This window comes from Pelophylax lessonae (genome assembly GCF_965119305.1).
Source record: "Pelophylax lessonae genome assembly, chromosome: 4".
Lineage (NCBI taxonomy): Eukaryota > Metazoa > Chordata > Amphibia > Anura > Ranidae > Pelophylax > Pelophylax lessonae.
In genome coordinates, this window is record NC_138771.1 from 448,259,297 (window position 1) to 448,285,345 (window position 26,049).

At 44.4% G+C, this 26,049-nt stretch overlaps 1 protein-coding gene across 1 annotated transcript in view; it reads left to right on the plus strand.

Annotated features, from left to right (window-relative positions):
- The window catches only part of LOC309553784 (E3 ubiquitin-protein ligase RNF213-like), a 678,906-nt gene that overhangs the window by 368,345 nt on the left and 284,512 nt on the right, over positions 1-26,049 (plus strand). The window contains exons 28-30 of the mRNA XM_082255197.1: positions 584-702; positions 2,344-2,451; positions 4,204-4,433. Coding sequence (XP_082111323.1) covers positions 584-702; positions 2,344-2,451; positions 4,204-4,433 — 457 coding nt within the window. The remainder of the gene's footprint in view (positions 1-583; positions 703-2,343; positions 2,452-4,203; positions 4,434-26,049) is intronic.

The window sequence follows — 26,049 nt, forward strand, 5'->3', positions numbered from 1 at the left end:
GCTGAGACAGTTGTGGACATCGCTGGATCGAGAGGGGGTTCAGGTAAGCATTGGGGGGGGGGGCTGAGGGGTGATGTAACACACAGAAAGCATTTTATCTTATTGCTTAAAATGCATTAAGATAAAAAACCTTCTGAGTTTACAATCACTTTAATTGCCTACTATTCAGAATTGACTAACAATGCAGAGTACAGATAATGTTTCCTTCCCTTATTGCAATGTCAGTAAGTGATGTTGGGCATAGTGTAGGATCAAGGTATCACAGTACAGTGGATAATTTCATTATTAGTGCAGTAATTCACATATGGCTTCATGTGATGCTGCTATTTCCTGTTTGCTTGTCCACTCTTAGAACTTTACACAATATCTTCTGTGGTGCTTATGGAGTGCTTTTTTTTGCTTTTGTTTGGTTACATTTTTGCTTTGCTTATACTATATGCAGTACCCATTCTGTGATTTGCATAGAAGATGTGTTTTTCTTGTGCTTCTATTTGTGTTGATTGTGTTGGGAATTGAAAATGACAGAGATTTAACTTTTTTATGTAAGAAAGTATCTGATTTAAAAAAAGTCTGTTGTTTTTAGGTACTCTGCTGTGAACGAGATACAAAAGGTGAATCTCAAAGAAGTGTCTGTATTTGTCTATTTCATAACCAAACTTCCCAGAATGCAAGGAGGCACATCTTATGTAGGCTTCCGAGGTGGTAAGTTACCTTCTGAACCCCCTCCTCAGTTATGACCTCTGCAGTCTCATCCTCAGCCCTCACCTCTGCTTCTGTGTTTACAAGTGAAAGCAATGAGTACAGGGACAGTTCTGGCTGATATATAAAGCCCTGCCTCTTAATATCAAATATTTAAATACATTGATCTAAAAAAGCCTTTTTCTGAATGTGCTAATATTTAGTCCTATTAACTATTAGCCAAGTCCTCTCTCCCCCAGGGTTAAAAAAAATTCCAAAGATGCTGCCTAAAAGAATTAGCAGTGTTGTTTGTGACTTAAATGAATTCTATGGTCAACCCATACACTTTCGTTTGTGACATCAGCATTGCAATAGCAAAATAAATAATAGTTTTTTTTTTTTTTATTGACAAGCCAGTGTAAGCTTACTTAAAAAATCTCCTTTTATGTTGTATGTCTGCTGTCCATCTCTTGCCTCAACTTCCTGAAATCTCTGCCTGCTTTTTAGCTTCTCTTCTGCTGTTTACTCTCACTTTCTAAGTTCTACATATCCCATAGTACATTGTTGCCTGCAAGCAGTGATTCCTGTACTGACTCCACCTCCTGAAACTCCTCCTCTTAGCACTTGTGTAGTTCAGAAAGCAGGCTCTGTGAAATGTGTGACACAGCAGTGCCTACTTACAGGGCATAGTGAACATGTGCTTCTTAATTTAAGGAAGTAAAGGGATCTTCACAAACTATGTTTACAAACTTCAAGATTGATCAGATTAAGAACTGTAGGCTGGAAATAATTGAAATACTATGTGGAAATAAATACTGTATATGGTTTTATATTTTGACTATACAGGTGCATCTCATAAAATTAGAATATCATCAAAAAGTTAATTGATTTCAGTAATTCAATTCAAAAAGTGAAACTCCTATATTTTCTTTAGATGCGTTGCACACAGAGTTATATATTTCAAGATTTTCTTTCTTTTAATTTTGATGATTATGGCTTACAGCTAGTAATAATCCAAAATTTGATATCTCAGAAAATTTGAATATTACATTAGACCATTACAAAAAAAGGATTTTCAATACAGAAATATTGGCTTACTGAAAAGCATGTCCGTGTACTGTATAGTAAGCACTCAATACTTGGTCGGGGCCCCTTTTGCTTGAATGCGTGGAGGCAATCAGCCAGTGGCACTGCTGAGGGGTTATGGAAGCTCAGGTTGCTTTGATAGTGGCCTTCAGCTCATTTGCATTGTTGGGTCTGTCTCTCATCTTCATCCTTGACAATACCCCACAGATTATCTATGGGGTTTAGGTCAGGCAAGTTTGCTGGCCAATCAAGCACAGTGATACCATGATAATTAAACCAGGTATTGGTACTTTTGGCAGTGTGGGCAGGTGCCAAGTCCTGCTGGAAAATGAAATCCACATCTCCATAAAGCTGGTCAGCAGAGGCAAGCATGAAGTGCTCTAGAATTTCCTGGTAGAGAAAATGGTAGAATTTCTTTATAATGAAGGAGGGACAATTCAGACTACTTGGTAATGAGAACAGTTTAAAATTGAAATTTTAGGGCAAAAATTGCGCATTCAGAAACCCTGAGCAATGTGAGATGCCAGTGGCAATTCAGTGCAATTATGATTGAACCTTAATGATCTGTGTTCCTTGTAGGATTGTGGCAGTCTATTCACATTGATGATCTGAGGGAGACTAAGGATATGGTGGAAGATGTTACAGCACTTCAGGATCTCACTATAAGCAGCCTGTTCTTAACTGAAGGTAAGCTGGTGAAAAGGGAAAAATTAAGGCATTTCAATAACAGCAGATTACTTAAATGATAAGGACTACTTAAGTGTTCCTCTGAAAGACAAAAAAAAAAAAAAAAACTGTAGTGCTTTGTATGCATTTTCTTTTTAGCCAGCGAAATATAGATATCACAAAGGAAAGATCATAACCTCAGGATCTCAATGATGTACCTCATCTATGTCCCGCATTATTCTATTTCCAATAATTTTTATGAACTTAAAAAAAGGAAGCATACAAGCAGAAATCTGCCCATCTTTTACTGTACATTGCTCTAGACTTGTAATTAAGGCCTAAGCTAAATGCTAACAGTGGTGATGGAACAGCAAATCATTGAGACACCTAATGTAGCGTTAATTAGCAATTAAGTGGAGTCCATATCATAGTTACATAGTAGTTGAGGTTGAATAAAGACAATAGTTCATCCAGTTCAACCTGTGTAGGTGTGTGTGGCCGTAATCATCTCTCATACCCCTAAATGTTCTGATCATTGAGATGTATGTCCAAGAGTCTTTTGAAAGCAACCATACTTCCCGCAGAAACCACCTCTTGTGGTTGAGAATTCCACAATCCTGTAGCCCTAACAGTAAAGAACCCCCTGCGTTGCCTGAGGTTAAAACGCTTCTCCTCTAGTCGCATTGTATGCCCTCGAGTCCTCATGCAATCCTTTCGACTGAATAGCTTTTTTTCTATGCTGAGATCACCATTGAGGTATTTATAAATTGCTATCATGTCCCCTCTCAGGCGTCTCTTCTCCAGGGAGAATAAATCAAGCGATTGCAGACGCTCTTCATAATTAAGGTCCTCCAATCCCCTAATTAGTTTAGTTGCCCTTCTCTGGACTCTCTCCAGCTCCAACACATCCCTCCTGAGGACTGGCGACCAGAACTGGACAGAATACTCCAGATGCGGTCGGACCAGAGTTTTATAAAGTGGTAGGATTATAGTTTTATCTCTGGAATACATCCCTTTCTTTATGCATGATAATATTCTGCCGGCTTTGGCAGCTGCCGCTTAACATTGCATGCTATTGCTTAGTCTATCCTCTACCAAGACTCCCAGATCTTTCTCCATTTTTGATTCCCCCAAAGGTTCCCCCCTAAAGTGTATTGTGCTTTTATGTTTTTAGTCCCCAAGTGCAAAACCTTATACTTCTCCAAATTAAACCTCATTTGCCATGTCATTGCCCACTCTGTTATTTTGTCCAGTTCATTCTGTAGGATATCTGCTTCATGCTGTGCAGTTATTGCCCTGCCCAATTTTGTGTCATCTGCAAAAACTGATATAGAATTACTGATCCATCCACAAGTTACATGTCAGCAAATTATAACTCGTGAGTAGGTTGCCCATTGTATTAGCGACTGTGTCACAAGGTAAAGGTCACCAGTAATGGGTTGATAAAATAACTGCGGGAATCTTAATTTCCTTCGAGCAATGTAGAGAGTATAGGTTCCAAGACAGACATATTTGGTGTTTGAGTGCTGCAGATAGTGAAAAACTTTGTCTGTCTTTCCCACACCCTTCCCATCCTAAATCAAGGTAATGGTGCACATCCCTCTAAATTTACTACAGGAAAAAATGTCTGCTTCAATTATGCATCTTTAATCACCTCTCATCTCCCAGTTTCTAATTGGCCATTAGAAGAGTCAATCTCATCTATGTGACCAAAATAAAACACAAATTCTTGGTGTGGAGTTCTGCTTTGATTTTGTTGTTTAATTGTTACAGAGAAAAAAGAACTGGCAAAGGAAGATGCCAAGCACAAAACAAACATAGAAACAGAGATGGAGTTAGAATTGGCCCATGAAAATGAAGACTGTGAAATCCAGGCCATTCATGATGAAGAGGACATGAAGGTAGAGATGGATATAGATACAGAAGAAACAATGGAGACTGAAAATTACACTTCTGAAGACCAAGAAATGGAAGCTGATGTTCCACTGCCAAGACCTGAGGGTGTAAGAATGTATCCATATTTGCATGAAATAGATGATAAAGATTATTAGTTGTAAAGTTATTTTAATGTGACCACAGAGGTGCATGAAGTAGAAAAAAGCAGGGATGGCCAGTGCTGTATTTTGGCCTAGGCCAACAAGGCCCAGGCCTAGGGCGGCACTTTGCCGGGGGGCAGCAAAAAAGCAGCCCCCCCCTCCACCTGAGACTCTATTGGCCACTGGTTGCTAGAGCTGCCTCTCTCATTCCCCCTCTCTCTTGCTCTCATCCCCCCACTCTCACACCCCCCTCCTCTCTCTCTCTTTCATCCTCCTCTCTCTCATCCCTCCTCTCTCTCTCTCTCACCCCCCCTCTCTCTGGCCACTAGTTGCTAGAGCCGCCTCTCTCATTCCCTCCTTTCTCTCACCCCCTCTCTTTTGCTCTCATCTCCTCTCTCTCACACCCCCCTCTCTCTCGCTCTCTCTCACCCCTCCTCTCTCTCTCTCACCCCCCTCTCTCTCACCCCCCTCTCTCTCACCCCCTCTCTCTCTCACCCCTCCTCTCTCTCTCTCATCCCCCCTCTCGCTCTCTCACCCCCCCTCTCGCTCTCTCACCCCCCTCTATCTCATCCCCCCTCTCTCTCTCATCCCTCTCTCTCTCGTCCCCCCTCTCGCTCTCATCCCCCCCTCTCTCTCTCTCTCACTCACCCCCCCTCTCTCTCATCCCCCCTCTCTCCCCTCTCGTGAGATCTCAGAGGTTAATGCTGGGACTTGTAGTCCTTCAATTTTGGAGGGAGCCACATCCATTAAAAAAGAAGTGGGGCAAATTTACATAGGAGGGGGGGGGGGGCGCCCAATTTTAGTCTTGCCTAGGGCAGCACAAAACCAAAATACACCACTGGGGATGGCTTTAGACAGAATGGGACCCTTTGCAAAAATCAAACCAGGTCCTTCTGGCAGTGCAGCTGCCAGGTTTTAGTGGTAGTGAACCCTTATAGAATGCCAGCCTGCTTCTTCATCAGGGCCCCTGATGGTGGGGATGGACTTGCAGCAAGCTGGAACCAGGTCATGGCCCCCAGAAACACCCAGCTGAGGATGTGGAGACACCACTTGAATGTGCCTAATACAAAGGCAGGAGACAGAAGAAGATCATGGAAAGAAGCTGAGGTCAGGTTGCTCAGGCAACCGAGGTCGCACTGAGTATGTGTGTGTATGTATGTGTATGTGTATGTATATATATATATATATATATATATATATATATATATATATATATATATATATATATACAGGGCTCAAAATTTCAAGTCCAAGAGTTACTCGCCACCATTTGCCCCACCCAACCTTACCCTGCCCCGCCTATTGTTCCACCCCTAAACACGCCCTCTTAAATTATCTCATTAAGTGACACTGTTAAATGTTGTATGCAGAATTAGGTAACAAAAATAAATATTAACAACAACTTTAACATTAATAATATAAAGTATATTTCATTGATTTGACTGTGATAAATAAAATAAGGATATAATACGATTGGCTACTATAGGCACTGTATATATCATTACTGCCTTGTTAAGTAAATATGCGCTACATACAGAGTGCAGGATTGAGAGGTGTGCTACGTACAGACTGCAGGGTTTAGGGGTGCCAAAGTATATTCCACAAACGGCTTAAAACATCCTAGTGCCAGGTTCCAAAAGGGCCATTTTGGAACCTGGCACTGGGATGTTTTAAGCTGTTCACAATACCTATTGACTTTTTTTATGTTTACATACAGTATTTCATGTTTTTTTTCACTATTGTCACACATGCACGGTCACTTTATTTGTTTACAATAAAATTTAGATCCACATGTGTGCTATAGTCAAAATTTGCGCATAACTATTGGGACATCATGCATTTTCCGAAAAAAAGAAAATCTTTTTTGTCTGTATGAGGGGTTTTAGCACTGCACACATTGTTTTCTAATTCTATACAGGAGTCCTTTAACCTGCCAGCATGTTTTTGGAGTGTGCGAGGAAACCCACATAAGCAGGGAGAACATGCAGACAGCATCCTGGACAGGATTTGACCCCAGTGCGATAAGGCAGTAGTAATAAGCCACTGTGTATTATTGCTTAGTGCTATCTGCTCTTTTACTTGTACAATATCCTGTTTCCTGTCCTGCCTTTCCCAGAAACTGGCATACTTTGGGCGGTGGCATAAATGTGGGGCCTCCAAAGGTGTCCAAATTGTTCCTGATATACAGGGCGCCCTCTGCCATCTGGGTCCACTTTAACCTACAAGTGGCTCTCCGCATGCAGTGCCAGAATTTTATATTTCAGTTGGAATAGAGCACAATTTAGAGTCTGTTCTGGACAAAATAATACAATATCTTTGTTTTCTGCATTCAACTCTCGTTGCTTGAGGGACCTCTGGTGGGATACTGGATATATTTTATGTGAGGCTAAGATAATTGTGTGCCATCAGCATTCAGTACTGCTTATTGAGTTAGTTGTTGTGGTTTTATTTTTAATTGTACTATAGTGAGTGGAGTTTGCATGTAGGCTGTTACCCGAAGTCTCTCTCGCTGCCGACTCTTCTTCCTCCTCCTCGCTGCCCTGGGACGCACATCTTCTCTGCTGCCTCATGTCCGGAATGTCAGTGAGAAGAGAATACAGGGGGCTGTGCTGGAAACTACACTTCTCAGCATGCAGCGCAGCTCACTGAGCGCTCCATAGAGATGACTGGGGAGGCGGCCCGTGCGGCTTGTCTCAAGCCGAGCAGATACGCCCCCCACCCTAGCCAAGCCGAGCGGATCCGCCGCCACCTGAGCCAAGCTGAAACAATCGCCCTCAAATAAATTCCACTCGCCAAATGCGAGCAGGCGAATGGAAATTTTGAGGGCTGTGTGTGTGTATATATATATATATATATATATATATATATATATATATATACAGTATATACAAACATACAGTTGTGCTTATAGGTTTACATACCCTGGAAGAATTTATGATTTCTTGGCCATTTTTCCGAGAATATGAATGTTAACACAAAAACTTTTCTTTCACTCATAGTTAGTGTTTGGCTGAAGTCATTTATTATCAATCAACTGTGTTTACTATTTTTAAATCATAATTACAACAGAAACTGCCCAAATGACCCTGATCAAAAGTTTACATACCCTGGTGATTTTGGCCTAATAACATGCACACATTCTGAGTCATGGGGAAAGCAAAAGAATTGTTAAAGGATCTGCGGGAAAAGGTAGTTGAACTGTATAAAACAGGAAAGGGATATAAAAAGATATCCAAGGAATTGAGAATGCCAATCAGCAGTGTTCTAACTCTAATCAAGAAGGGGAAAATGAGGGGTTCTGTTGAAACCAAACCACGGTCAGGTAAACAAACAAAATTTTCAGCCACAACTGCCAGGAAAATTGTTCGGGATGCAAAGAAAAACCCACAAATAACTTCAGGTGAAATAGAGGACTCTCTGAAAACATGTGGTGTGACTGTGCCAAGATGCACAATAAGGAGGCCCTTGAAGAAAGATGGTCTGCATGGTCGAGTCGCCAGAAGAAAGCCATTAATTAGCAAATGCCATAAAGTATTCCACTTACAATACGCCAAACAGCACAGAGACAAGCCTCAAACCTTCTGGCGCAAAGTCATTTGGAGTGATGAGACCAAAATTGAGCTTTTTGGCCACAACCATAAACAGTACATTTGGAGAGAAGTCAGCAAAGCTTATGAGGAAAGGTACACCATTCCTACTGTGAAACACGGGGGTGGATCACTGATGCTTTGGGGATGTGTGAGCTACAAAGGCACAGGGAATTTGGTCAGAATTGATGGCAAGATGAATGCAATATGTTATCAAAAAATACTGGAGGAAAATTTGCATTCATCAGCCCGGAAGCTGCGCATGGGACGTACTTGGACATTCCAACATGACAATGATCCTAAACACAAGGTCAAGTCGACCTGTCATTGGCTACAGCAGTATAAAGTGAAGGTTCTGTAATGGCCATCTCAGTCTCCTGACCTCAATATCATTGGGTCACTCTAGGGAGATCGCAAACGTGCAGTTCATGCAAGACAGCCCAAGAATATACAGGAACTGGAGGCTTTTTTGGCAGGAAGAATGGGCAGCTTTACCATCTGAGAAGATAAAGAGCCTCATCCACAAATAACACAAAAGACTTTAAGCTGTCATTGATGTTTAAGGGGGCAATACACAGTATTAAGAACTGGGGTATGAAAACTTTTGATCAGGGTCATTTGGTTAGTTTCTGTTGTCCTTATGATTTAAAAAGAGTAAACACAGATGATTGATAATAAATGGCTTCAGCCAAACACTAACCATGAGTGAAAGGAAAGTTTTTGTGTTATCATTCATATTCTCTGAAAAATGGCCAAGAAATCATAAATTCTGCAAGGGTATGTAAACTTATGAGCACAACTGTATATATACAGTATCTCACAAAAGTGAGTACACCCCTCACATTTTTGTAAATATTTTATTATATCTTTTCATGTGACCACACTGAAGAAATGACACTTTGCTACAATGTACAGAAGTGAGTGTACAGCTTGTATAACAGTGTAAATTTGCTGTCCCCTCAAAATAACTCAACACACATTAATATTTTAATCGCTGGCAACAAAAGTGAGTACACCCCTAAGTGAAAATGTCCAAAGTGGGCCCAAAGTGTCAATATTTTGTGTGGCCACCATTATTTTCCAGCAGTGCCTTAACCCTCTTGTGCATAGAGTTCACCAGAGCTTCACAGGTTGCCACTGGAGTCCGCTTCCACTCCTCCATGACGAAGGAGGAGGTGGCGGGGTGTTGGAAGGGGCACTATGGTGCCACCATCAGGATTAGAAGACCCTAGCATTGCTTCCTCTGTGTTTACCTCCCCTGAAGGGCCAGAGGCGACAAGCCAATCTGAGCCATTACGGTTGTCAGGCATAGTAGCCACATCCAGTGCTTCTGTCTCAGCTTATGTCACTAAGTACGATTTTGGCATTGGCTATAGCCGGCCTTGAGGGAAAAATTGCTGGCATGATTGCAGTATCGCAATGGGGGAGGAAACGTGATAGATCCCCCTCACCTGAGCCCCCCCAATTTAGTTCAGGATCGGGCAGAGGATGTGGAAGAAGTAGCTGTAAATGACCCTGTAGAAGGTCAAGCTGAGATTTCCACTTCTGTGGAGTCAAAATCCGAGGAGTCATTCTCGGCCTCTAAATCACAAAGATTGTTAATTCAGTTTCTCACTGAAATGGTCCGGTCTGGATTTAAATCGCCTCCCTTAGAGATGTCTGAAGTCTTTTTCCTCTTTAGGCTCATTGCGCCCTCCTCAGAGTCCTCAGGCTTTTCCCTTACATCCGCTCTTGGAGCAGGTAATGTAGGCTGATTGGGATCATCCTGATAGGATTTTTGTTCCTCCCAAAAGGTTTTCTTTGTTGTATCCTATGAAGGAAAAGTGCACAAGAAAATGGAGTATGCCTACTGTGGATGCTGCCATTTCTTCTGTTAACAAAAGCTTAACTTGTCCTGTGGATAATGCCCAGGTTTTTAAGGATCCAGCTGATAAGTTGGAATCTTTGCTAAAAGCTTCCTTTGCTGTTGCACGGTCTGCAGTACAGCCAGCAGTGGCAGCTATAGGAGTCTTTAAAAGACCGTATTAAAGGAGTTTCCAGGATGGTTCCTTCTCAAGGAGAGTCTGTGGAAGACTTGGCAGATTTACCTCGAACTTTATGTTTTTCAGTGGATGCTCTTAACCACCTCAATACTGGGCACTTAAACCCCCTTCCTTCCCAGACCAATTTTCAGCTTTCGGTGCTCTCGCACTTTGAATCACAATTACTCAGTCATGCTACACTGTACCCAAATTAATTTTTTATCATTTTGTTCCCACAAATAGAGCTTTCTTTTGGTGGTATTTATTCACCGCTGGATTTTTTATTTTTTGTGATATAAGCGAAAAAATAGCGAAAAAAAAAATAATTATATTTTCTATTGTCTGTTTTAAAAGAAATCCAATAAAATCAAATTTTGTCATAAATTTAGGCCAAAATGTATTCTGCTACATGTCTTTGGTAAAAAAAAATCCTGATAAGTGTATGAAAATAGGTTTTTGTGAAAGTTAGAGCGCCCTCAAGCTAGGCTACGTATCATTGAAAATTTAACAGTCCTGATGTACTGACTACCTATCTCATTTCTTCAGGCCCTAAAATGTCAGGAGAGTACAAATACCCCCCAAATTACCACTTTTTGTAAAGAGGACAGTCCAAGGTATTTAGTAAGAGGCATAGTGAGTTTTTTGAAGTTGCAATTTTTTGGCCACAATAGTTTTGGTAATGAAGATTTTTTTTTTTTTTTTCCCACAAAATTGTTAAATTAACAAGGTATTTCTCACACATGACATACATAAACTTGCAAATACACCCCAAAATATATTCTGCTACTCCTCCTGAGTATGACGATACCATATGTGTGAGACTTTTCCACAGCCTGGCCACATATAGAGGCCCAACTTTCAAGTAGCACGGTCAGGCGTTCGAAAGCCATAAATTACACATTTCATTTCCTAACAACCTATCACATTTTTGAAGGCCCTGGAGCACCAGAACAATGGAATTACCCACAAAATGACCCCATTTTGGAAAGAAAACACCCCAATGTATATTCTATGAGGCATAATAAGTCTTTTGAAGATGTAATTTTTTTCCACAAGTTTTTGGAAAATGTGGGAAAAAATAAAAACGTATTTTTTTTTTTTTTTTACACAAAGTTGTCAATTTCTAAGATATTTCTAATACAAAGCATGTACATAGCAAAAATGACACCCCAAAATGCATTCTGCTACTCGTCCTGAGTATGACGATACCACATGTGTGAGACTTTTCCACAGCCTGGCCACATACAGAGGCCCAACATCCAAGTAGCACAGTCAGGCTTCTAACACATAGCATGTACAGATCAAGAATTACAACCCAAAATACATTCTGCTGAGCAAAGGGTAAAAAATAATGATTACCTGTGGTTTTAGCAGGCACGAATACGGTCCCAGCACAGGAAAAGCATTGGTCCAGGCAGCCAATGGAGATGTTCAGGAATTTTCCAGGCAGCAGGCAGGGATATTCCAAAGTATTGGTCCTGGCAGTAGTTCAGTTAGCAGGCATAGTCATGGCCAGTTCAGGTGGCAGGCATAGGCATGGCCAGTTCAGGTGGCAGCAGGCAGCACTATAAGGCTTGGGGGCCTTGGTCAGGTAAGATCTGAGGACAGGGGTAGAGGCTTCTCCCACCCAAATCTCTTTGAAGCCTCCGAGATCCAGACCCTAATCCGAGAAAACAAAAACCTGGAGAAAAAAAAAGTTTTCTCCACTCGGAATTTCTATTCTGGAGCCCCTCACCTGTGTGAGACCCCTGTGTTGAATAGTACAGTGGCAGAGCAAATAATCAGTTCCAGGAGGCAGGCAAAAAGAATGGTCATTCAACAGTCCGGGTCATACACAGAAATAGCAGAAACTGGAAAAATATCTTCACATCATAGTCGATAAACAGTCCGGGTCATACACAGAAATAGCAGATAGTGGAAACTGGGAAAATGTCTTTACTAATAGTGTACTGAAGTGTGATAAACACGATAGCACCCTACAATACAGAGGCCTGGCTGGGAGGGACATTGGGGACAGTAGTATCTGGTGTCACTGCGAATTCCTCTACTTGAACATACACAACATTTTTTTTGGTGTCTGCGGCCTGTGCGGGTAGGAGGGAGGATATCCGGGAAGTGCCTTTCATGAAGTCTGGCTAATGCATCAGAGCGAATTTGTTCGGGGGGGTGGCCATGGGGATAGAGAAGGGCCATGATAACGTCCTCTTGAAATTTTAAATAGGTTAGGGATCCTTGGGTACACTTGGAAAAAATGACATAGGAATTGAACAGGGCTAGCTGAATTATATAAATGGCGACTTTTTTATACCAGAACAGTGATCTCCTGGTGGCCAAGTAGGGCTGCATCAGCTGGTCGCTCATATCCACCCCCCCCATGAATAGGGTATATTCATGGATGCATTTTGGCTTCTGGATGGGACCTCGTCTTGTCTGAAGTTCCACCAGGGTGTCCTCATGTATTGTGGAAAGGATGTAGACGTCCCTTTTATCTTTCCACTTCAGAGCTAGCACCTCTTCATTGCGCATACTGGCTTTTTCCCCCCGATTTAATCTTTGGCTGATCAATCTCTGTGGGAAGCCCTTGCGGTTGGACCGTGCTGTCCCGCAGGCCACAGTCTTTTTTAGGTATAGATGGCGGAAAAGTGGGAGACTTGTATAAAAATTGTCAACATATAGGTGGTAACCCTTCCCAAGCAGTGGTTCAATCAGCTGCCAGACAATTTTGCCACTTGTCCCCATATAGGTAGGGCACCCAGGGGGGTTTATCTGACTGTCCTTTCCCTCATAAATTTTGAAATCAAAAATGTAGCCCGTGGCCCTGTCGCATACTTTGTAAAACTACCCCATATCTGGCACGTTTACTTGGGAGGTATTGTTTTATCCCAAGCCTTTCCGGTGAAGTGGACTAGGGATTCATCCACACAAATGTTTTTATCAGGGGTAAACATTTGCTTGAAGCTGGAGCAAAGAAAATTGATTAGGGGCCGAATTTTGAATAATTTATCATAATTTGGATGATTTCGGGGGAGGCACTGGGCAATGTCGTTGAAATGTAAAAATCGCATTATCATTTCATAACGGGTTCTGGGCATCAAAGAGGAGTAGACTGGCATATGATGGCAAGGTACTGTAGACCAGTAGGAATGGAGTTCATTTTTTTTTGTCAGACCCATGTTGAGGGTCAGTCCAAGGAAAAGTTTAAATTCTTCCACAGTGAGGGGTTTCCAAACAAAGGGGCGGGCATAGGATGAATCCGGATTGCTGGCAATATGTTGGCTGGCGTACAGATTACACTGCTCCACGATGTAGTTCAGCAGATCATCCGTGAAAAACAAATGAAAATAATAAAGTGGGGTTACATTATCCGATTGGATTTGAGGGCCTGGCTGTGCTGTAAAAGGGGGAATTACAGGTTCTGCTGAAGTATCGGGCAGCCATGTCGGATATAACAGAACATCCGGAAGGCTAGTATGGGCCCTGCCTCGTTGTGGGTGGGACGCCCCGTTACCAGCAGCTGGCCTGTCATGCAGGGATGATGCCCTGTTTGCGCTTGACACTGCACTAGGACTTGCTGCACTGCTGGTGGATGCCTGCGGAGTTGTTGCGCGGCTGGTGGATGCCTGCGGAGTTGTTGCACGGCTGGTGGATGCCTGCGGAGTTGTTGCGCTGCTGGTGGAAGCCTGCGCCTGCTCAAATCTCCTGATCCTCTTTGTAAGGATTCTGTCATCCTCCGTTTCCATTTCTGAGCCACTGCTTTCTACTGGCTCATACTCGCTATCCGAGTCTGACGGAGAGAGTTCCCCGGTACTCTCATCCGACATACTCTGAATAATTTGGACAGCCTCCTCGCCGCTATAAAATTTTTTCGCCATGTGGACAGATGATTTCTGGGACAGGTGTTGAAGTGAGATGCGGCAGATGTTCACGGGGACAGGTGTGTCAGATCACGGACAGGTGTAGCAGATCAGGTGACGATGTGCGTGGGATGATCCAAGGACAGATGTGTCAGATCAGACAGGTGTAGCAGATCAGGTGATGATGTGCGCGGGATGATCCACGGACAGATGTGTCAGATCAGACAGGTGTAGCAGATCAGGTGACGGTGTGCGCGGGATGATCCACGGACAGATGTGCGCCTGATGATTTTTATATCGGTGTTTTGGGACACTGTGTTTTGGGGACACTGTGTTTGGGGACACTGTGTTTTGGGGACACTAACAGGGTGATCAGTGTGTTGTTAGCAAAAAAAAATGCTTCAAACTCACTGATCCCCTGGCTGCAGCACAGATTGTCTCTTCTTCTCCTCACTGATAGGATCTGTGTGAGGAAAAGAAGAGATCAAAGCCGTTACAACGGCTGTATTTACATTACATGACAGCTGTGATTGGACACAGCTGTCATGTGATCAGGAGGGCCAATCACAGGGCCCTCCTGCCGAATGTTGTTGCCGTGTGTCCGAGCGACACAGGGACGTTCCGGAACGTCCATTCAGAAGGACGAGACTCCCGCCCGGCCGTATATCTACAATGGCCCGGGTGGGAGGTAGTTAAAGACTCCATTCAGCAAATGTCACAGTGTGCTCGTTTGTCGGTTCATATGCGCAGAATCCTGTGGGTAAAAACCTGGTCTGCGGAATTACCATGTAAAAAGTTGCTGGCTGGCTTTCCCTTTCATGGGGAATGCCTATTTGGAGATGATCTGGATAAATATATCCAAAAGATCTCGGGGGAGAGTACATTGCTACCAGTTGAAAGGAAAAGCAAACTTCCTTCTTTTAAGGTTTCCAACACTCATACTTCCAGTACTTCTAATACCAGGCAGTTGCGACGGCCCCAGTCGTCTGGATCCAGAACCAAGCCTTCAGGTCAAGGGCAGAAGAAACCTTGGGCCCAGAGACCTACCAAGTCCAGCTTTAAATCTGCCTTGTGAAGGGGTGCCCCCACCCAGTGGGGTGGGGGGGGGGGTTGGCTACTTTGCTTTTTGGAGGTCCGGGTAGAAATAATTCAGGACAACTGGATTATTTCCATTATCTCGCAGGGGAACAAACTGGAATTTCAGGTGTTCTCGCATCCCTGGTTTGTAGAGTCAAACATACCTGCAAATCCTCTAAAAAGAAGATCTCTCTTTCCGGCTCTGGACCATTTAAACTCTCAAAGAGTGATTACAGAGGTTCCAGAGGAGGAAAGATTCAGGAGTTTTTACTCAAACCTTTTCATAGTCCCCAAGCCAAATGGAGATGTAAGACCTATTCTGGATCTCAAAGCTCTGAACCGGTTTCTTTTCTGTATATCAAACGGGTTCTTTATTGAGAAAAAAAATATATAAATGAAGAGACAAGGTAGAAACCATGGGAACACAACAAAACATACTTTCAGAATATACACGGGTACAGCCTTCATAGTGTAACGCTCCTGCGTTTTTGTAATAGGCTGGATATGCAGCGGCAAAATCTCCACTCAGTAGTCATGTAGAGATGTGTTGAATAACCAAATCCAACTCTCCAGACTCATCACTGTGGGCCTGTCAGCTTCAACATACAGATATATACACACTCAATAAGATGTTCCTGGAGTGGTAGAATGTATATGACAGTATGAAGGTGATGTGCTGAAGGGACAGGTGTGAACAGTGATAGAGATGGTAAACACTTGATAGGTTTGTTCAGGAGAGTACCAGATGGTATTAGGTAGAGTGCAGATAGGTTAGTAATCGAGTATGGTAACAGGTGGTAAGGACAGCAGATAACAAATACAGGATAGACTAACCCAGTGCAAGGATAGATGGTAGTAGACTCAAGAGCTAGCAATCTATGTAACAGTGCAGATGATAGATGGTAGTAGACTTAAGAGCAAGCAGTTTATGTAACAGTGCAGATGGTAGATGGTAGTAGACTCAAGAGCTAGCAATCTATGCAACAGTGCAGATGATAGATAGTGTAAGTAAGGTTATGGAGGATTCCCCTGTGGGGTACTTATCACTAGTAAATGTTAGTAGTAGAGGGGTCCAGTAGAGAGGGAAAGATCCGGTAGCGAGATACAGGGATCAGTAGCGAGATTCCGGTCTGCTCCAGGTAGGAATAATCAGCTGGAGGTTCCGACAGCGAGACAGGCTTGAAAGCATGTGGATCACAAGGCAGGTTGAACGAACGATGTGAGTGAGAACGCCGGCGGTTGAAATAGCCGCTCTGCGGCGCTCAGCGATGACATCATCTGTCTTAAAGGTGTATGCGTACCACCTAGTAAGAAAGGTGGGACGCATATTTGGAAGAAAATAAGGTATTAAGGGTACCAGAGGTACCAGAATCTTACACATAGACAATCAGTGCAAAAAGTACAGAGCCAGTGAGTCAAGGTGTCTAGTATATAACATAAGAAGGCAACAGCGCACGCAGCATAATAGCATCGTAAAACTCAAATACATATTTCCGGGGCCTGCAGCCATCTGTCCCATATTTTATTAAACTTAGCAGGGCAGCCTCGGTGAGTACAAAGCATCCTTTTATAGGGCAACGTGTTGTTAACCTCTCGCATCCCGTTTTGGAATGTAGGGGGTTTATCACGCATTCATTGACGTGCTATCAATTTCCTAGCTAGAAACCGTGTTTCATGTAGAAAGAGGGTAGTGAATTTGTCTACACTGGTGTCGGGGGAAAATCCCCAAGAGGCACGGTTTGGGGTACAACGACAAGGGGGGAGTCCATAGTGTCATGTAGGAACCTGACGACTTGTGGTCAGTATCCCTGCAGCTCTGGGCAGCTCCAAAGTAAGTGGTAGAAAGATCCTCTGTCCAACTGGCACATGGGACATAGATCTGAGGAGTCATGTCTGTATCTGGCCGTCATGAGAGGGGTGAGGTAAGCACGGCTGAGAACATACAGCTGGGTGAGGCGGTCGGATAATTTGGGGGAGACCAACCTACCAGTGTCAAGTGCATCACCCTCCCATTTAACCTTGGGGGTATACGCAAGTACCGTAGAGGCTGGCGTGTGTAACATGTCATAAAGGATCAATATAAAATGCTTAGGGTCAGAGCTCTGGACAACTTCTAATATGGGGATTGAGGCGATGGCATTGGGTGGCCGGGGGAACTGCGAACGGAACGCATGATGGAGCTGCAGATAGTGGAAATGCATGTAGTCGGGCAAGTCAAATTGGCTCTGCAGAGTGTCAAAGGTCTTAAGCATGTCATTGTCAAGGATATGGGAGAGAAAACTGATCCCGAACCGGGCCCACATATGTGCGTCTGGGATGGAATAGAACTCGGGGAGAAGGGCGTTGTGCCACAGGGGTGTATGATCGTGGAGTAGTGGGAGAGCCAGTTTATCTGACACCACATCCCAAATCTGTCTGTAGTGGAAGAGCATAGATTTACTATCACCCCGTGCCTCAGCTCCACCGAGTCCCATCGCTACAATGGACAGAGGAGGCGTGGACACAGGCGTCCAAGCGGGGGCCAGGAGGGCCAGGAACCTCAACCTGTCAGTGTTATTGAGGTGGAAGAGATGTGAAAGCTGGGACGCCAAGTAGTATAGATTGAAATCAGGTAATGCCACCCCTCCCAGGTCAGTGGGATTCTTAAGTTTGCGCCAGGCAAGTTTATGTCTGTTTGACCCCCAGATGAATGGCTTGAGGAGAGACTCTAACTGAAGGAAGTACTTAAGGGGAAGATAGTTTGGAGAGAGCCAAAGAATGTACAATAGCTTAGACAGGAGGACAATCTTCACCAGGTTAACCTGGCCCATCACTCACAGGGGAAGATGGGCCCAGGTTTGGGTCTTGGCCTTAACCAGAGTAAACAGGGGTTGTAAGTTGTCCTGTATATAATCCGCCGGCGCAGCCGTCACCTGAACTCCCAGGTATTTAATGAGATTGACCCTACGTAAAGGAAGATCAGGGCTGACAGGGGACACATCATCTATTGGAAGTATTTGGGACTATTAATTTTAAGACCTGAAAAGTGGCCAAATTGCTCAATTTGGTCCAAGGCGGTAAGTAGGGAGCCTCCTGGGTTGGCCAAAAATAACAGGGTATCATCGGCATACATCCCTATTTTCTCTTCTAAAGAGCCCACCCAAAGGCCCCGTATACCTGGGTGAGCCCGCACTGCAATTGCCAGTGGCTCCGCCACCAGTCCGTAAAGTAGGGGGGATAAGGGGCAACTCTGACGGGTACCCCTACCAAGAGGGAAACTATCTGATGTCCGACCGTTTGCCAAGACTCTTGCCACAGGGGCCTGATACAGGACCTGCACCCAATGGATAAAATTAGGACCAAATCTATAGCCCTCCAAACACTTCCAGAGAAACCCCCATTCAACCGAGTCGAAGGCTATGGCAGTGTCTAAAGACACTATCACCCAAGCTCCAGAATTGTCATGGCGGGCCTGTAGGTTTATAAACAGTCATCTCAGGTTGAATAAGGTATTCCTGCCCGGCATGAATCCAGACTGATCTGCATGGATCAAAGACAGGATAACTTTGTTCAACCTAAGCGAGAGTACCTTAGCCAATATCTTGATATCCACTTGCAATAGGGAGATGGGGGTGATAAGATTCTGGTCGATGGGGGGTCCTTACTATTAGTGCTTCCCTCATAGAGTGCGGTAACGTGGAAGTTTCGAAGGCCTGCTCAAATAACGTCAGGATTTGGGGTACCAGAATATCAGCGTAAAGAGAATAAAACTCTATCGGAAGACCGTCGAGGCCTGGGAACTTGGATCTAGGGAATTTGGAGATAGATTTGGTTTATTTCCTCAGGCGTAAACGGGGCCTCTAACAAGTCAACCTGTTCAGCCGTCAACTGAGGGAGGGCGATGGATGCCAGAAAAGAGGTCATGGAGGAGGGATCTGCGGAGGCGATGGAGGGATAAATGTCATAGAAAAAGCCTTTGAACGTGTCCACTACACATTTAGGATCTGTAATGGGAGTGCCGCCAGGGGTGTGGAGGCTAATTACAACTGGGGGTCTGTCCTCGCTATGCACCAGGTAAGCCAGGAGTTTACCTGCCCTCTCGCTGTGTTCTTAAAGCCTCTGCTTCTGAAAGAAGAGTTTCCTCCTAACCTGTTCGTATTCCAATTGTGCCACCACCCTGGTCTGTAGTTGGAGTTGCGCGGCCCTAGAGGGTGTCGGGTCAGCTGCAAAGGCCTGTTCAGTGGTAGTCAAATGCCGGGTGACATGAATGTAAGCTGTCTTAGAGTCCGATTTGACTTGGTTAATTGTGGAAATAAGGGTCGCCCTAGCGTGGAGCTTAAATGTCTCCCAGACTGTCAGGGGAAGCAGTGTGGTCATTGTCAGGAAAGAACTGTTGCCAATTCAACACCAGGTCTCCCTCCTCTGGGATGAGGGTGAGCCATTGCGGGTTAAGGCGCCAGGCCGGTGGGGGGCGTCTGTGCTGGAGTCCAAGTATCACCCAATAAGGGCTATGGTCAGACAGACTTCTGGCGGAGAAGCCTGTGTCCAAGAGCCATGGGAGCAGCGTGGGGGGTATAAGGATGAGGTCAATGCGGGACATGGAACGATGGGTAGAGGAGTAACAAGAATAGGCCCTTGTAGTGGGATATCTAGATCTCAAGGTATCAAGTAAATTAAACTCTGTCATCAGTCTAGCAAATCTACTTGTGCCGAAGCACCATCTGAAGGCGGCCCTCCAAGTGGGTCTCTACCAAGACTATAACGTCCGCCCTCAGGCGTTTGAGGGTGGCGAACACCACTGACCTTTTGAGTTTCATGTCAGAAATTTAAGTTGCACCATGGAGGACGTGGGGTAGCATAGTGTGCAGGAGCTCCCGGGGTTCAGTTCGACCCAAACAGTAGTAAAGCAACCCATGTCTGGCTCGGGCACCAGCACCAAGGTAACAGGCTGTGTTCCCATGAGGTAGTAGAGATAACATAGCAAAAAATGACAGTATATTCCATAGTTTCCCCTGTTAGCTGAACAGTAAGCATCAATAAAGAAAACAATACCACCCTCCCCGTCCTACACCAACCCCAACTTGTGTAGGCATATGGTTCCCAACCCCAACCACACAGATAGCAGGATAAATGAGTCCATTTTGAAAAATGCATAGAGAGGAAAAGTCTGAGAGGAGAAAAATACAAACTTAATACTTGCCCCACCACTCAATCTGGTAGCAGAGGGGTGGTTGGTGTGTGGCCTTGTCAAAGACAGGCACTGTGAGCAAAACTTCGCTGGGTAGCAAGGCACTTCGTAGAACTAGCAAGATACCAGCAGGAAACTAAAGAAAAAACAAAAAAAGAACAGAGTTCTCCTCCGGCGTCTCAGGGAAAATCTTCAAGTATCCGGATGAATAGTAAATGACGATGAGGGGAGAGCAGCACAGTGTTCACCTGGTATAGGAGATGAGTATAGGAGGGGCTCCACAGGAAAGGTGTGATCAGTTGCAGACGTGTAGAGAGTCCAAAACACAGAGCAGAGGTCTCAGGCCAGTCAGAGACAGGTTGGAAACACGATGCCAGGGAACTAGCAGCAGGTGAAAAAGGGAATAAAGGAGAGTCCGTAAGGTGAAAAGGGAAGCAGGTTTAGTGCAACATCAGGTGAGAGGAGGGGACGAGGCATAAGGCACAATCAATCTCGCGCCTTCAAGCCTTCCAGCCATGTAATAGCAGCGTCAGGGTCATCAAAAAAGTGTACCCCGTCTTCACCTTCCACCTGAAGGCGGGCCGGGAACAGCATTGCATATATAATATGTTTAATGCGAAGCCTGCATTTGGCATCAATTAAGGTTTTACGCTTCCATTGCACTTCAGCAGAGAAGTCGGGGTATAGAGCAATCCTGCCATTTCCAAAGGGGATGTTGCCTTTCTCCCTGGTCAGTCTAAGGACAGCATCCCTGTCCCTGTAATTGAGCAGCTTAGCTATGAATGTGCGTGGAGGCGCTCTCTGGGGTGGTGGTCTGCCTGACAAATGATGAGCACGTTCCACCACAAATGTAGGGGAGACAGCAGCTCGGCCATACGTGTTGATTAAGAGTTACTCAAGAAAATCCGAATGGTCAGACCCCTCAGCCCCCTCCGGTAGTCAGATCAGTCTGATGTTACAGCGCCTCAGCCTGTTTTCCATGTCAGCTTGTTTGATCAGAAGCTGGCTCACCTGAAGCTGAAGGCGAACTGAGGTTTTTTAAAAAGGTGGGGCAGGGAGTCCTCCACTCCACTGATCCTGTGCTCAGTCTCCGCGACCCGGTCCCTCAGCTTCTGTAGGTCCTGGCGGATCAGTGAAATGTCTACTTTGACATCTTCAATCTTAGAAGTAAGGGATGCCTGGCAGTGTGATATCACTTTCAGCACCTTCGTGGTCTCAGCTCCCGCCATGCTCGCCTCCGCCCCCACCTCGGCGCCATTTTGAGATGAGGAGATGTTTTTTTTTTCCGGCGGGGACATGACGTGGCAGATGCAGGGCAAGTCAGGGAGTATAAGGAGCCCAGTTCAGGATCTCGGGGTGGCAGGATTAGTGTGGAAAGGAGATTATGCTGGTGGAGCTCTGCTCACTTGTGTCCTACTTCATGCCGCTCCAGGCCACGCCCCCTCTGAGCCGGTTTCTAAACATGCGCTCCTAATGGAGTAAATTCGCTCAGTCATGGCCTCTTTGCAGAGAGGGGAATTTCTAGCATCCATGGACATCAAGGATGCATACCTTCACGTGCCTATCTTTCAGGCCCATCAAAGGTTTTTACGTTTTGCAGTAGAAAACTGTAATTTTCAATTTTTGGCTCTGCCCTTCGGATTGGCCACAGCTCCATGAGTGTTCACAAAGATCCTAGCTCCAGTATTGGCTGCTCTAAATTCTCAAGGGATATCAGTGGTAGGATATCTAGATGATCTATTACTAATAGACCGATCGACTTCGGCTCTAAGCCGGAATGTGTTCTGGAAAGTTCAGTTCTTGAAACGTTTGGGTTGGATTCTGAACTTGACAAAGTCAGTATTACAGCCAGTCCAGCCTCCGGAATATCTGGGTTTCCTTGTGGACTCAGTACAGGCAAAGGTATTCTTTTTACATCAAGATAGGGTGATTCTACGTCCACACTCAGGTTTTTTGCCCAAGGTGGTGTCCGCTTTTCATTTGAATCAGGACATTGTACTGCCTTCCTTCTTTCCAAATCCTCAAACAGCAGAGGGAGGAAAGGTTATTACATTCTCTTGAAGTACTACGTGCATTCATGATTTATTTGAAAAGGTCAGCTCAGATTCGTAAGACCGTTTGTGCTGCCAGAAGGGCCCAGGAAAGGGCAGGCAGCATCTAAATATACAATTTCTTAATTGAATCCCCAGGTTATTATCCAGGCATATGGTTTGAAAGGGAAGGTTACACCTTTTCGACTTTTGACTTACCGTAAAATCGTGATTTTTGACTTACCGTAAAATCCTTTTCTCTTAAGTTCATTGACGGACGCAGTCCCCGCCCCTCTCTTTTGAGTTGGGTTGGTGTTACTTCTCTGACACTGCTTTGATACAAAACTGACATCCTATGCAGGAAAAGAGAGGGTCTACTCTCTGGGACTGCCCATAGGCGTAGCCAGAACTTTTTCTCTGCCTAGTGTCCTACTCCTGTAGGGGGCAGTATAACCCTACTGATAAGCATCAGGATCTGCGTCCGTCAATGAATTTAAGAGAAAAGGATTTTACGGTAAGCCAAAGATCCATTTTTTTTCCAACAGTTTACCTGTAAAATCCATTTCTTGGAGTACACCACAGGACACAGAGGTCCCTACCCTCTTGTCTGGGTTGTTTATTGCTTGCTACAAAACTGAGGTAATTCCTGTATAGAAGGGGTTATATAGGGGGACTTCCTGACTTGATTGGTTGCCAGTGTCCATTCACCTATAGGTGGCGTATAACCCAGATAGTAATGAATATGGCTGCTCTGTGTCCCCTGATGTACTCCAAGAAACGGATTTTACAGGTAAGCTGTAGGAAAAATCTATATAATTACAAAAAATGTGAGGGGTGTACTCACTTTTTTGAGATACTGTGTGCGTGTGTGTGTGTGTGTATATATATATATATATATATATATATAATATATATATAGGAAAGCAGACTAGGAGGCCAGGAAGTGCTAGAAAGAAAAAGGATATAAATCCACAGTGGGCAGGCTTCTTCACCAATAGGTGAACAGAGAAGCCAGTAGCACAGTCACTGCAGCAAGTAGGTAAGAAATTCACAAACAGAAAACTACAGGCTACACTGTGACAGCAGCATATTTTTAAAAGGAAAACTAGTGCTATGTATGCATTTCCTTTTTAGCCAACAAAATATAAATATCACAGATTTCATATGTACCACTTGCCACTAGCAGTTGAGCTCTAAAGACTGTTTTCCTGCAGTTTTATTTCTGTGCTATGAAGATATTGAATAATGTGTTTTCGTGTGGAATTACAATAAGACAGAAGCAGTCAACAAGTGTAGAACTAGATTCCTTCCTTAAAGTGGAGTTCCACCCTAAATTTATACTTACCTCCATCTTCTCGCTCCGGGTCACCTGAAAAACAAATGGATAATCGCAATTTTTATTTTTTTTTTTACTTACCTCGTAGAGAAAATATACTTACCTTACTTCCGTCTTCCTCCCCTCGGCGGCCACGGGCCGTCGTCACTTTCTGGCTTTTGCAATGATTCCTGGGAGCTGAACGTCATCGCTCCCAGGAATCATTGCGCCTGCACCGGCCCCGTCGTCAGTTCCGGGGCGCGCGCGTCATTCCCTTCTAAACAGCTTCTGGGCATGCCCAGAAGCTGTGGAGGGATGACGCGCGCGCACCGGAAGTGACGGCGGGGCCGGTGCAGTGCATCGTGGGACCGAAGAAGAAGGAAGAGGACGCAGACGAGGATCGCGCCGGCTTCAAGCTGCCCACACCTGAGATGGCAGCGCTGGAGAATACTTTTTCAAGGTAAGTATTTCTCCTAAAAGGTAAGTGCAACCCGGGACAGATCAGAGGCTAGCCATTGTGGAATGTACTAGCCCTGACTGTCCCGGGGGTATTTTTATTAAAAAATGTATTCCCAGGGTGGAACTCCGCTTTAATAAAAGCTATTGCAGAAAATAATTCACAATATTTAATCTATACTGTACCTTGAACAGGGAGGGGAGGTAAAGTTTTCCAATGGTGAAAACTTATGTAGTCACAACTTCCTAGGAGGGTATATCCCTTCACATTGGAGAGATGTCCTCTTGCTTACTGTTCTGTTTTACCATTCTCTTCTCTATCAAAATCTAAAAAAGTTTGGATTTACATACACTTTAAAGTTTTGAGTATTAATATGGGGGTAATTTAAGAGTTATCTCCTGAATGCATGTAAACTTTTTACAAATTATTTCTTTGGTAGCAAAGGGGCAAATTCCTTGTTACATTTATTTGTTTGTTGACAGGTTCCCATGCTAACCTTTAACCTTTCAGATATTTGGGTGTAGTGCAATAATTCAAACAACTCATAAGTGGTATAATAATATTAAAATAAACTTACTTGGCTTCGGTTAAAAATGTAGTACAGTTGATAAACTGGATAAATGCAACTAAAGTTTCATTTCAGGGATCCTCTGGGGAGACCGTCACACAGGGTTCTAGGCAAATTCACCAAGGTGTACTAGATGAGGCTCTGAGATATATACACTGCTCAGAAAAATTAAAGGAACACTTTAATAACACATCAGATCTCAATGGGGGAAAAATATCATGTTGGATATCTATACTGATATGGAATGGGTAATGTGTTGGGTATGAAAGGATACCACATCGTTTGATGGAAATTAAAATGATAGCCCAAGAATCAAAGTGAAAAAATGATGCAGCAGGCTAGTTAATTTTGCTGAAATTTCATTGCAGTAACTCAAAATGGTACTTAGTAATTTGTATGGTCCCCACATACTTTTATGCATGCTTGACAACATTGGGACATGCTCCTAATGAGACAACGGATGGTCCAGGGCAGCACTGAGCTCCTGAACAGACTGAGATGCAACCTGGCATCGTGGGATGCACCGAAACAGAATGTCCCAGAGGTGTCCTATTGGATTTAGGTCAGGCAAGCATGGGGGGCCATTCAATGGTATCAATTCCTTCTTTCTCCAGGATGCATACTCTCGCCACATGAGGCCAGGGATTGTCGTGCACCAGGAGGAACCCTGGACCCACTGCACCAGCTTAGGGTCTGACAATGGGTCCAAGGATTTCATCCCAATACCTACTGGCAGTCAGGGTGCCATTGTCCAGCCTGTAGAGGTCTCTGCATCCCTCCATGGATATGCCTCCCTAGATCATCACTGTCCCACCACCAAACCGGTAACGATGTTACAGGCACAACATTCTGCACGGCTTCTCCAGATCCTTTCACGTCTGTTACATGTGCTCAGGGTGATTCTGCTCTTATCTGTGAAAAGCTCAGGGTGATAGTGGCGGACCTGCCCCTTCTAGTGTTCAATGGCAAATGCCAATCGAGCGCCACAGTGCCAGACAGTGAGTATAAGGCCCACTAGAGGACTTATGGTCCCCAGGCCAACCTCATGAAGTCTGTTTCTGATTGTTTGGTAAGAGGCATTCACACCAGTGGCCTGCTGGAGGTCATTTTGTAGGGCTCTGGCATTGCTCATCCTGTTCCTCCTTGCACAAAGGAGCAGATACCGGTCCTGCTTATAGGTTAAGGACCTTCTATGGCCCTGTCCAGCTCTCCTAAGGTAATTGCTTGTCTCCTTGAATCTCCTCCATGGTCTTGAGACTGTGCTGGGAGACACAGCAAACCTTCTGGCAATGGCACGTATTGATGTGTCATCCTGGAGGAGTTGGACTGCCTGTGCAATCTCTATAGGGTCCTGGCCAAATGCAAAACTAGTGAAAAACAGTCAAAAAAGGTGAGTAGGAAAAAAAAATGTCAAAGGCCTCCACCTGTGAAACCATTCCTGTTTTGGAGATTGTATCATGGTTGCCCATCTATTGCACCTGTTAATTTCATTAACACCAAAGCAGCT